This window comes from Lycium ferocissimum, chromosome 12, assembly GCF_029784015.1.
Source record: "Lycium ferocissimum isolate CSIRO_LF1 chromosome 12, AGI_CSIRO_Lferr_CH_V1, whole genome shotgun sequence".
Taxonomy (NCBI): Eukaryota; Viridiplantae; Streptophyta; class Magnoliopsida; order Solanales; family Solanaceae; genus Lycium; species Lycium ferocissimum.
The window spans coordinates 28103888-28116128 of NC_081353.1; the positions used below are offsets into that span (position 1 = coordinate 28103888).

The following is a 12241-nucleotide window of genomic DNA, read 5'->3' on the forward strand; positions in this document are numbered from 1 at the left end:
GTGATGACATTGTATTAAAATATTCAACAAAAGCTAATATAATCGGTTAAAATAAATATTGATAATTAACAAGCCATAAAAGAAAATGACCATAATCTAAAAATACTAAGTCATGCTAAAGTAAGTATTAATTATATGACAAAGAAAAAAACTTAAGTTATGTATTTTTACTCTCTAAATCAATTATGCAAAACTAAAGAATAGATATCCAACATTATTGTCATTTCTAGTGGTAAATTGAATTTCTTTTGTTAGGATTAGTGTTCAGTTGGTTTTGATTTGGACTTTATTTGAGTTACTAACATCCATAGGATATAAAACTTATTGACATTCAAAATTCTAAGTTCAAGCTTGAATAATATGATAATAGATAAAAAATTACGAAAAAATTTAAGAAATATTTATAAATTACTTTACAAATAAATATTTTTATGTATAAAATATTTTAAAAATTGAATACATGTAATGTCGGGTTGGTTTGGTTTTTGACTTTTTTAGTTAAAACCAAACCAAACCAATTATGTCCTTCAAACCAAACCACTAGTCGGGTTTTTTTCTCGGTTTATCGGTTTGGTGCGGTTTATCGGTTTACTTTGTACACCCCTAGTACTTCGTATGAGATATTATTCTTGTGCATTTACTCTCTTTCTTATTTGTGCAAAGGATGAGATGAAGTAGAAGAAGAAGCAAGTCTTTTAACACTTTTTAAGGTATGAATTTCTTTTAAATACATTAAAAATATTGGTTATGTTTTAAACAACCTTAAAATGACTTTCACACCAATTAATCAACACAAAAAAGGGGACCCAAACAAAACCTAGTGGTCAGCCCATTCATATAGAGCTTCTGTGAGCCCAACTTGTATTCTATGTATTCCCACTTCTTTTTTTCTTTTGGGCGGATTGTCCTTCATTTAGGGTGGTCTTTAATTTTTGTCCTTCAAATTGATGGTGCTTTTCGTTTCTTGCCAACAATGCGAGGTTGTGGGTTCGAATCATTCCATAAAAAAAAAAAAAAAAATCGCAAGGCAAAAGTTACAAAATTCTACCTTAAGGCAGAAATTTGCAAATTTCTGTCCATGTGCAAATTCTGCCTAAAAAGACCACCATTTTGAGGGACAAAAATTAAAGACCACCCCCGACGAAGGGAAATCCTGCAAATTGTCCTTTCCACTTCATACTTTGCTAAGGAACACCATATTGGCTACCCGCTGAAAAGATAATAGAGCCCATGTATTTTCAGTGTCCATTTTAATGTTAAACTTGAGTAAGCCAGCCACGTATATTGGGTCTCCGCAAGTTTTTGAATAAAAGAAAATAATGTTGAACACAATTTCTGTAGGTTCAACATCTTTCTACACTATTATTTGATAGAGTACGAGTTAAAATTTATATATGCAGTGACTCGTCAATTGAATAAGTACAAATTATTTGTTTAGAGCTCACTAATTTTAAGGATTAGAATTCCAAGCTCATAAGCTTCAAATCCTGGTTCCGACTTTGCCATCAGACTATCCTAGTCGAAATCCAGAACATTATCATGAAGTTTCTCTTTTGTTAAGTTCCTAGATTACGAGAATAAATCCTAGATTTTGTTGCTTAATTAATTGGAAATCCACAAGATAATAACGGTATTACCGCATCAAAAGTGACTATATTTTGTCAAATTTTATTGGCTATTCTCAAATTGATCCAAAAAGTGACTAGCCCATATCATTTTTACAAAATTTGGCCTCATCCATCGGGGGGTGCGGGGGAGGGGGGGGGGTGGTGCTGTAGGGCGACGGGGTGAGGGGGCAAGGGATTGTAAAGTTAATAGTTCCAGTCCAATTCTGCAATTTAAAAAGAACACTTCCAAAATAGCCAGTCAGGATATAAGCAATTTTAAACATAATGTGATAAAACTAATAACATACAACTGTTTTAACCGTAAAAAAATACAAAGTCGTTCTTCTTTATCCATGGCTTCAACAAGCCATTACAATTGATTTTACTGTTAGAAGAAAGCATAATAGTAAAAGATCAACAAATGAATCTTTCCGGAAATCTAGTAGTTGGCAAGAGTTGCTTCAACTGTGTGTCGGCCGCCACCTGCATACCATGCAAATGTGGAGGTAACACCTATACCACAGTCTCTTCCACATCCCTCTCAATATATACTCAGATAACACATGAGCTAACACCAATAAAATTCAAGAAAATATTTTGAATTTTCCGTATTCCAATAATGGTGGAAAAAAATATTTTTTTGATTCTAAAATCTATCCTGATAAAGTATATAAAAATAAAATGACGAAAAAGAAAATCTAGCCAAGTGCTTATTGGTGAATCTCCATTTATTTACATTTTTTCAACGGTTGTTTAAAAAAGTTAAAAAGGTAAAAAAAAATTCCACTGAAAGTTACATTTCTGCCTATTGTAACCATTTGGTTGCCAAGGTGATAATGTTATAACTTTTAAGTCATAAAATAAATTTATGTGACTTTGGTATTAAAAAATTATAGAGATGTGACCACCTTTAAAATTTGCACAACTAATACTATTCTTACACAAATTCCCATTACAATTGTTGCCTCATCCTGTCATCCATATGTGGGAGGGTGGAAGAAATTGCAAAAAGTTAATAGTTCAAGTCCAATTCTGCAATTTGAAAAGAATACTTCCAAAATAGCCAGTATGGATATAAGTCTTTTGAACATGAGGCCAGAATAAAAAGGTGATAAGCTAAATAAAAAAAATAACTATTTAACTGTAAAAAGAAAAAAGGCACAAAATACATTAGTCATTCCTTTATCCATGGCTTCCATAATAAGACCATTACATGCATTTTCTTCTACACTCAAACAAACAATTCCTTCTTTAGTTCCATGTATTAATTCACACAAATCAAATTTAGATTATTCAGTTTCTTTCACTTTTTGTTCTTGTTGTTCTTCACAGTTGAGACAAGTTGCTGCCTCTGTATCATTCAATCCTTCTGGGAATTTTGACCTCTCCCTTTATGATGACCAAGAAAGTAGGCACACTTTACTACTTCATTAATATATCTCAATTCCGTTCATTTAATTATATCTGGCTGGTATTATTAACATAACAGATGTTGTATCTAGTCTTATCTCTTTTTATTTCATATATTTTCATGTTCTAGTTGAATATTATCCAAACGTTATTATCTGAAAGGATAACATTAGCTCACGTTATTATCTGAAAGGATAACATTAGCTCATAATTGATTAATTCGTCAGTTCAATTCCTAATGAATGCACGACAATGAGACAATTTTATTTGTCGTTCAAGTATGATGACCAAGAAAGTAAGCACGCACATTACTTCATTAATATATCTCAATTTTATTCATTTAATAAATTTCGCTGCTACCATTGACATAACATATATTGTTTCTAGTTTATTTCTTTTAATTTCATGCTTTCATGTTCCAATTGAATGTTGTCCATAGGTCTTATGAAAGGATAAGATTAGCTCATAACTTGGTCAACTCGTTGGTCCAATTACTACTGAATGCACAACAATGAAACTACCTTATTTGTCTCTTAATTAGTATCCCAATTTGTTATTGATTCTGTTTTGTTAATATAACATATGTCGTTTCTAGTCAATCTATTTTTATTTCATATTTCAATGTTCCCAATTGAACATTATCCGTATATTATATTCTGAAAGGATAAGATTAGCTTCTAATGGGTCAATTCATCATGTTTGATTCCTACTGAATGCACCATAATGAGACATCTTTATTTTTTCTAATTAGCTTAATTAAAAGTAATTTTGATGATTAACAGATACAGAAGTGGCACCTCCACCAATGCCTCCATCAGAAGGTAGATATGAAGTTATAATAGATAATGGCATAATTCAACGTCTTGACTTATCAACATTTCAGAATGCAACTGGAATATCTTCACCCTTATCTGGTAAGTATCAGCTCATTAATTAACACGTTTAAACTGTACATGTTGATGGTGTGTAAAATATTTACATAATTATATCATTTATTAGGTAGTTACAGGTCAATTTCTTGATAAATATTACTGTAATTGATATTCTAGTAAAAATAATACTATAAGTAATATCTTACCAAATGTTAAAACTCAACGATATTGTAGAAATTTTAGACTATTAGTGTATATAACTTAAGTCGTTAATTAATAAGTTGAGTGTTTTAAGGAGTAGGAAATTAAGGAAGTACTCTCTCTTGTCTCCGTTTACTTATCAGGCCAGACTTTTGCATATTCTTTAAGAAAATATTAACAAGAAGAGTAATTTAACTAATCTATTCTTATTAGTAATTCTTGTACTCTTTGACCAAGAATTTTCGGAAAATGTATACTTCTAATCAATTAACTTCTTACTTTATAGATCAACTGATGTTAAACGTAAAATTGAAAAAAATAATTATTTATTTATTGATTTTCTAAAATGACATTAATCACCAAAGGTTATGGTGGAAAGGATGGATAAGATCCCTCCAAATTAATGTCTCCTTAATTTGGTAAAGTGTTTGATGCATACTCAACTGATTTATTAAACACAAAAATCTTTTCCAAATATTTTATTACCATTTTGTATGATGCTAATGATGTTGCTAATCACTTTGTATGATGCTAATGATGTTGCTAATACGTAATAGCCAAGCCCAAACAGTATCTGGAAAGGACAATTGGCTTTACAATAAATTACAAAAGAGAAGACAAATATGATCCAAGGGAATTATCAGAATTTCCAGATATAAGACTATGGTTCGTTCGATTAGATGCTACTTATCCATGGTTGCCAGTTTTATTGGATTGGAGAGCTGGAGAACTTGCACGTTATGCAGCAATGTTGGTACCTCATCAGGTATCAAATTCTTTAATTAATCTAAATTCTACACCTTTTCTTTTTGAATTTTACTTACATACTCCGATAGTGTAAACATATTTTACACAATTAATGTATTTTAACCGATTCTAGCTGCCCGATATTGAATTCTTGAATAATTAAACTAAACAAATTAGGGAAGCTAGTGCACCAAGTCCACACTATCGGCGAGCAGTGGTGAAATCAAGATTTTCATCGAGGGAATTCGAAATATATAAAAGAAGTCAAGGGGATTCAAGATCTCCTATATATACATAAATATAATTTTAATTTTGTATATACAATGTTATTTTTAGATGAATCCCCTAGCGGCCCCTATCTCCGCCCCTGTCGGTGGGTCCCTATGATGAGTTGGACCACATTATATCTGTTATACGTAGTCTTACATTGCATTTTTTTCAAGAGGTTATTTTCACCCAGAGCGGATCTCCGTTTGTCCAAGGGAAGTCAATTGACACTGCTAAGAGGGAAAATTACATAATGTAAATAGAACAATTCTTTTGTATGTTTCCTTCTTTATATTTAGAATCCTCTTAATGAAAATCCTGACTCCATCACTAATTCTACAAGTGACCTTCGGTCACATGACCATAACTCTTACCATTGCGCCAAGAACTATAGATCAATTAAGCTAAATGCAGCCTTTTTTTAATTCAAACTTTTTGTTGATATGTTTTTTTTTTTTTTTTTAAATTCAAACTTTTTGTTGACAGATGAGTATGAAAATGGGAGTAGTATTCAATCCAGAGGCATTAGAATTGTTTGTGATGAATAAGGTGTTTGTGGTATATTCTTGGTTGAAGCAAAATGAGATTCCAATGCCAAGGCTGAAGACAAAAGACATGGCAAGAATGCTTGGTTTTGGGATTGGAGATGAACTATTTGACTTGATTGATAAACATCCCATTGATCCTTCATGAAAATTGAAATTAGACTTTCACAACATATTTTGAAATTGTTGAATATAAAATGCTTGTTTTGCTAGTATTAGTTGTGTTGGATTTAGTTACCCATTTGCCATTATTCTCTTGTTCTAAATAATACAAAACCAACGAATCTTTGTTGGTCCCTTTTCATTTTCTCATTCTTGTCTTATGTGAAATGCATTTTGTACCACATTGGTGGTGGAAAGTTCCCTCTTCCTCGTTATATTGAATTGTGCATGATTTGGTTTGTAAATAGTTGGGAAATGGGAGTGGCCTTGTGCACATGGGAAATGGGTCGATTTGCCTTCCCCCATTCCCGCGCGCGAGGTATATGAGAGGCCTAATTATGTTCTAGTTTTGGAAAATATTATTTTTTGCTATTTTTGAGCTTCCCGAAATTGTGCAAATGCTTATCGATTAATGACCAAGTTCATCCCTAGAATTAAAATCCGGTCAAGGCTCATTACTACACAGTTATTTGGTACAACGTTCTTTCGTCCATTACACTGACTCAATGGCGATCTTTATTTTGCTATTTTTGAGTTTACCCGAAATTGTCCAAATACATGCTTATCGAGTAATGTCCAAGTTCATTCCCTAGAATTAAAATCTAGTCAAGGCTCATTACTTCAGCGTTATTTGGTACAACGTTATTTCGTCCATTACTCCGAATTAATGATGATCTTTATTTTCCAAACGTTAGGGGACGTTTCGGATCTCGCCTTGACTACCGAGGTCTTGCTTTCTACCTATAAATACTGGTAGATATTTTTCTTGAACACACACCGAAAACATCTCTTCTTCTTCTTAAAAGTTGTTCTTTTCCTCTCTTTTAAGTATGTCGGGAAGTTTGTGCAAACTCCAAACTTTCAGACACTAGTGCAAGTGTTTGAGAGTGTTGTGGAACCTTGCGAGGAAGCGAAAAAACGATTTGTCTAAATGCTGTGACGCAACTACTGTCCGAAATCGCTTTGAATCCTTCTTTCGATTGCGGTGTTGAAATCTTGTGAATCTTGTGTTGTGATGCAACCGTGATTTAATAAGTTGTTTTCTGGGTTTACTTGTTTTCATCAATATTGTTTATTTTTACTAACAAGTTGTATTAAATTTGATGCGGTTCGGATTAGCAAAATTATCTTGAAATTATATCATTGTAAGAATAGAACAATATGAGATACTTTATATTTACGGTTTTATTTCTCATTTTACTTTTCGCACAAGAACCCATTTGTACCTGATTGTACCTTGATTGTGATAACATCACTTTTAGGTGAAACAAAATATATATGAATTTTATTTGGCCAATCATTATATATGTTTGTCCACATTCTTTTGTGATTTGAATTCAAGATCTCGTAAACATTTATATAATGTCGGCGCTACATTATTTCAAAGATTTCATTTGATATCGGTTCAATTCGACAAAATCGAGATCTCTTCATTTTTTAAAATCATTTTCATGTACATGAACCTTTCCCAGGTCTTATGAAGTGTTAGTCGTCAATTTCTGCACTTGCCTAATTGTTATGACTCATCATTTGCTCTCTCATTCTCTCTCTCCATGGGTGTCCTTCAAGGACTTCTTTTTTAGTATTTTTTTTTTTTTAATTTTTAATTATTTTTTTAATAAAAGTTGTGAGTTCTAAGCAAATATGAAGAAGAAGATATTACGAGATGGAATTACGGGAGAAGATATGGAAGAAAAAGATTTCCCAAATCAAGTTACAGAATCATGGAAAGGAAGGATATTTACTTTTTTAAAAATGTTTTTATTATTATTTTTTCAATTTTTTTTTTTAATAGAGTATTATAATTCATATAGAGGGTCTCAAATCTGACGGAAGGAATTAATTGGTTTCCTTTAGGAAAAGATCAAGACCAATTTGTTATACTCGCTTTATGGAGCATATACGATATTATACAACATTATAATCCATATACCACTATAAAGCATTTGATTCATATACACCTATATATTTTACGGCTAAATATTATACAAGCCATATAAGAGGAAAGAGAATAAAATCAAGATTTAGCATGAAGGAAGGGACCAAGGTAATATTTTTATAACCCTTATATCCATATACTCAAGTACCAAAATGCGCAGCAACGCTTTGTATACAACGATATTATACACCCATATATATTCATATACCCTTGGGTTATGCACTTGAAAGGCTATACGGTATTATACAATATTATAACTCATATATCCATATACACTCATATACAATATAATACACCCATATACAATATTATACACCCGTATATCCATATATACTCTCATATACAATTACTATTTATATAATGCTTGTACATTGATACACCCGTATAAGGGAGTTAGCTTGTTCTCGACATACACCAATCATACAAAATTCATACAATATTATACCACTTATCATATACACTCATATACACCCGTATACGATCCATCATCGATAGGAGTTAGGAACTTTTATAACTTCGTTGCGAACTCCATTTACCACCTTTTTGACTCAACCAATTGTTCTATAATTGGAGGCAAACATCGATGCGGTACGTAACAAAGGGAGAGGGGAAATAAAAAAAAAATTAAAACAAAATTTATATATATAAAAAAAAAATGGGAGATCACGAGTCAATTTGACGAGAACAAGGAGAGAATGAAGAAATTAAAAAAAACTAAAAAATAAAAATAATAAAAAATTAAAAAAAAAAGAAAAGAAAAAAAAGGAGGCGTGGCGAACTCCCCGAAAAAAAAATTTTTTTAAATTAAAATTAAATAAAAAAATTAAAAAAAGGAGACAGTGGCGAACTCCAAAAAAAAATTAAAAAATAATAATAAAAAAATTAAAATTAAAAAAAAGGAGGCAGTGGCAAACTCCAAAAACAATTTTTTTAAAAAAAATTAAATAATAATAATAAAAGAAATGAAAAAGAAGGAGGCAGTGGAGAGAGAGGGGGAGGAAGAGGGGAATGGGTCATTGTTTGAAAAATAATTTTTTAGGACTCAAACCCAACGTCTTATCCATACTGAAAGATGACTTGAACCCAAAATCTTATATTAGCATCATAGTGTACGAAAAACTCTTACCTTCTTGGTCGCGAAATATAGGGCATAAATATGGTGGCAAGATGAACTTCAATCACCAATTTCACTCGACTTACTACCAACTGCATACGTAATTATCTCAAATTTTTTTATTCTTTTTGAAAAACGATTTCCATCGCCTTGAAAGGACAAAATAAATAATCAAATTGCAATACTTCCCCTCATTTGGGTGACTTTCATTATACATACCTCTGTAAGTCGAAAAGAGGCAAACTCAAAAATAGTGAAAATAAAAACACCAAATTTTAACGTGGAAAATCCTTTGACCAAAAAGCTACAAAAATTTCTCCGAAACAACTACACAATAAGTGTCAAACACGGAGATATAATAGCAACAAGAGCAAAAATAAATCGAGAAAATCACCCAAATCAACATTTTTTTCAGTTGGTGTTTGAATCAACCAGAAGGACCGATGTAAATTGATTCTTTTTCCTTCCTTAGCCCGCGCATTGTGAAGTTGAAGAAATTGGCCGGTTTCCCTTCAAATGGGATGTTCTTTAATTTTGTCCTCAAAAATTAAATTTATGCCAAGTGATGCATAAGTTATTAGGATTCTTTAAGATGCATTTACGTGATGGGGGAGATCATGGAGGTGTGGGAGTAATAACGTGTGAGATATTATGATGTGAAAATATAAATATATGCCACGCGAAAAAGTTATTTGCATTGAGGGGCAAAACTTTGAGACCAGCACAAAATAGGGATAAAGTGCAAATGTCATCTTCAACTTGGAAAGGGCAATTTGCACGGTGCCCTTACAATTCGGGGGGTGGTTCTTTAAAGCTTTTGTCATACACCCATATACGATCATCGCAAAAATCTTTCAAACATCAAGATGTTAAAAAAATTAAAACAAAATTAAAAAAAAAAAAGAATGTTGACTAAAAAAAAAATAATAAAAAAATTTTTTTTAAAAAAAAAAGAAAAGAAAAGGAGGCAATGGCGAACTTCAAAAAAAAATATAAAAATCGCAAGATAGCGAAATTTCGTAGAGAGGGGAGGAAGGGGAATGGGTCATTGTTTGAAAAATAATTTTTGTTTAATTAGGCCTATAGGCTAAATATGGAAGACCTCAACTTTTTTGTAGAATTCCACTATGTCGAAAGAGAGCAAAAAAAAAAAAAAAATCCTTTGACCAAAAAAGCTACAAAATTTCTTAACAATAAGTATCAAACACGGAGATATAATAGCAACAAAGAGCAAAAATAAATCGAGAAAATCACCCAAATCAACATTTTTTTCAGTTGGTGTTTGAATCAAACAGAAGCCTTGCCTTGCCCGCGCATTTTTTTTTTTTGTTCTTTAATTTCTTATACTTAGTGATGGGTTAGACCCGGAAGCACAAAATAGGGATAAAAGTGCAAATGTCATCTTCAACTAGGAAAGGGCAATTTGCTTTTTCAAGCGGAGGGAAAAATTAAAGACCAGCGCCTTTGAAGAACAATCCGTGCAAAAAGATGACATAGAAATGCAAATCGATTTGGGTCAAATTAAGCCTCCAAATTGATTGGGCCGATTTATCAGTTCCTATCAAAAGATATCTCGGGCCCCCAACAATGCAACGGCCCAAAAAAGACAAGAGTTCCGTTGCCGGGACTTCAACCCGGGTCTCTCGGGTGAGATCCGAGTATCCTAATCAACTAGACTATAGTGGATTATTGACATAGGCTAAGCGAAATTTATTTAAAGTAAGAAAAGATCTAAAATCACCAAAAGTAAACAATCTAAAACGAAGTGTAATAATGTATAAATAGAGCCTAAAGATGAGTCAAACTAACAACAAAATAACTAAAACAAATTTTTTCTTTTTATTTATCACATGAGAATTGAAAGACTGGCTTGTAGGGGATATTTTCATAAATATATAGCTTTTGAAAATATTTACGCCACGTAGATTATACATGGGGAAAGCATTATACTTAATGTATCAATCTTGTATAAAATGTATAAAAGGTGTTTATACACAAATATGAGCTAAATCGGGTGTTTATACACAAAGTATGGGCTACATGACTTAAATATTTTCAAAAATAGACATAGAGTGTAATTTTACCTTCATTTTTAATAGTGTTGGTCCCGGGGGGAAGTAATTAATTAATTGATACTTAGTTTGTCAATATCAACCTCGACGCACCAGTCATTCTTGCATTCCCCGTCATCAATTTAAGATTGAAGGGGAAACATATATAGTTACTCCACACAAAGAAAAGAGCCACATAGTGTAAAGTAGGCTCTTACATATCCTACTAAGGAAGGAAAAGTTATAAACAGTGAAATATGACATGGAGTTGATGAATCAAACCAAGTGTTGGTATTTATTGATCTAGATATAGGCCCAAGCTAGTGGGAGCAAGTGGGGTTCTCAAACTATAACATAAGGCTTATGGTATATCGAAAGATATGGTGAAGAATCATATATTGTTGGATTTACGATTCAAAAGATTGATCCATAAACACTCATATTTCTAAACACAATTTTTACGTGGGAGGATGTGGCCTCTGACTCCACTGGACAATAATAACGGAAAACAGTTAAGATGATACAAAGCTAATAGACCTATTAACAAAATCCATATAATTTGTTTCTTATGAAAGATATGATATCGTTGGGTTTGCGTTGTGATGATTTATTTATATTTCTTAATTTCTTTGGATCATATTCACGTAAAAACTTCATTTTGAGGTAAATGTTAGTTGATGCCTAAATTATTCATTATTGTTGTTTCATATACATAATTTTTATGTTTAGAAAATAAATTCCAACTGTAAGTATGTCGGACAGACACAAATATTAGCCTATTCACATGGGCAATCACCCATATTGTCTAGGTGACAAATAGAGATGAGATAATTATAAACTTATAATTGTCAGACATGATAATAATAGAGAGCTCAAAGTTTATAATATGAATGTCGTTTGTTTTATGGTTATTCATGTGTGATTAAGTTTTATAGCCTGTCTTAATACCAGATGTGACTTCTGATGGTTAAAATGTCTGAGTAGATTTGGTGAACTCGAAGTTAGACATGAATTATTTGAACTATCATCTGTACAATATTTAAATATGCAAAAGGCATACGCTCCACGTGAAAGGAGTCAATACTGTGATACGTGATACGTACCACATATGAATAAAATGACCTATAAGGGCGATACAAGTTCAATCTCGTGTGAAGCCCTAAAAATTATTAGTAATTTTGACTTTGTACCCTCTTGATTTTAATCTGTTTCTTGAGATTCAATTTGGTGTCTGCTATTTTATGGTGTTGCCTAGAGATCATGTATCTACGGTGGTACATTTCTAGAAAATCATATCAGATTGAGATTAAGAGAATCATGAGATGA

The 12241-nt window shown here is 31.9% G+C and overlaps 1 protein-coding gene across 1 annotated transcript; it reads left to right on the forward strand.

The window, feature by feature from the left end:
• Positions 1 to 2745: 2745 nt before the first annotated feature.
• LOC132040672 (protein CHLORORESPIRATORY REDUCTION 6, chloroplastic) lies at positions 2746 to 5961 on the forward strand. The gene is made up of 4 exons (XM_059431327.1): positions 2746 to 3015; positions 3800 to 3931; positions 4648 to 4856; positions 5591 to 5961. Exons 1-4 carry the CDS (start codon positions 2796 to 2798, stop codon positions 5795 to 5797), a joined length of 768 nt encoding a protein of 255 aa, XP_059287310.1. The 5' UTR covers positions 2746 to 2795; the 3' UTR covers positions 5798 to 5961.
• The last annotated feature ends 6280 nt before the right edge of the window (positions 5962 to 12241 follow it).

What these genes read in the sequence shown, in the direction of transcription:
- LOC132040672 (XM_059431327.1), top strand. Translation starts at nt 2,796, where the DNA reads ATGGCTTCCATAATAAGACCATTACATGCATTTTCTTCTACACTCAAA. An exon ending in CCTTTATGATGACCAAGAAA is followed by an intron (nt 3,016 to 3,799) that starts GTAGGCACACTT and finishes GATGATTAACAG; the next exon opens with ATACAGAAGTGGCACCTCCA. An exon ending in CAATGTTGGTACCTCATCAG is followed by an intron (nt 4,857 to 5,590) that starts GTATCAAATTCT and finishes TTTTGTTGACAG; the next exon opens with ATGAGTATGAAAATGGGAGT.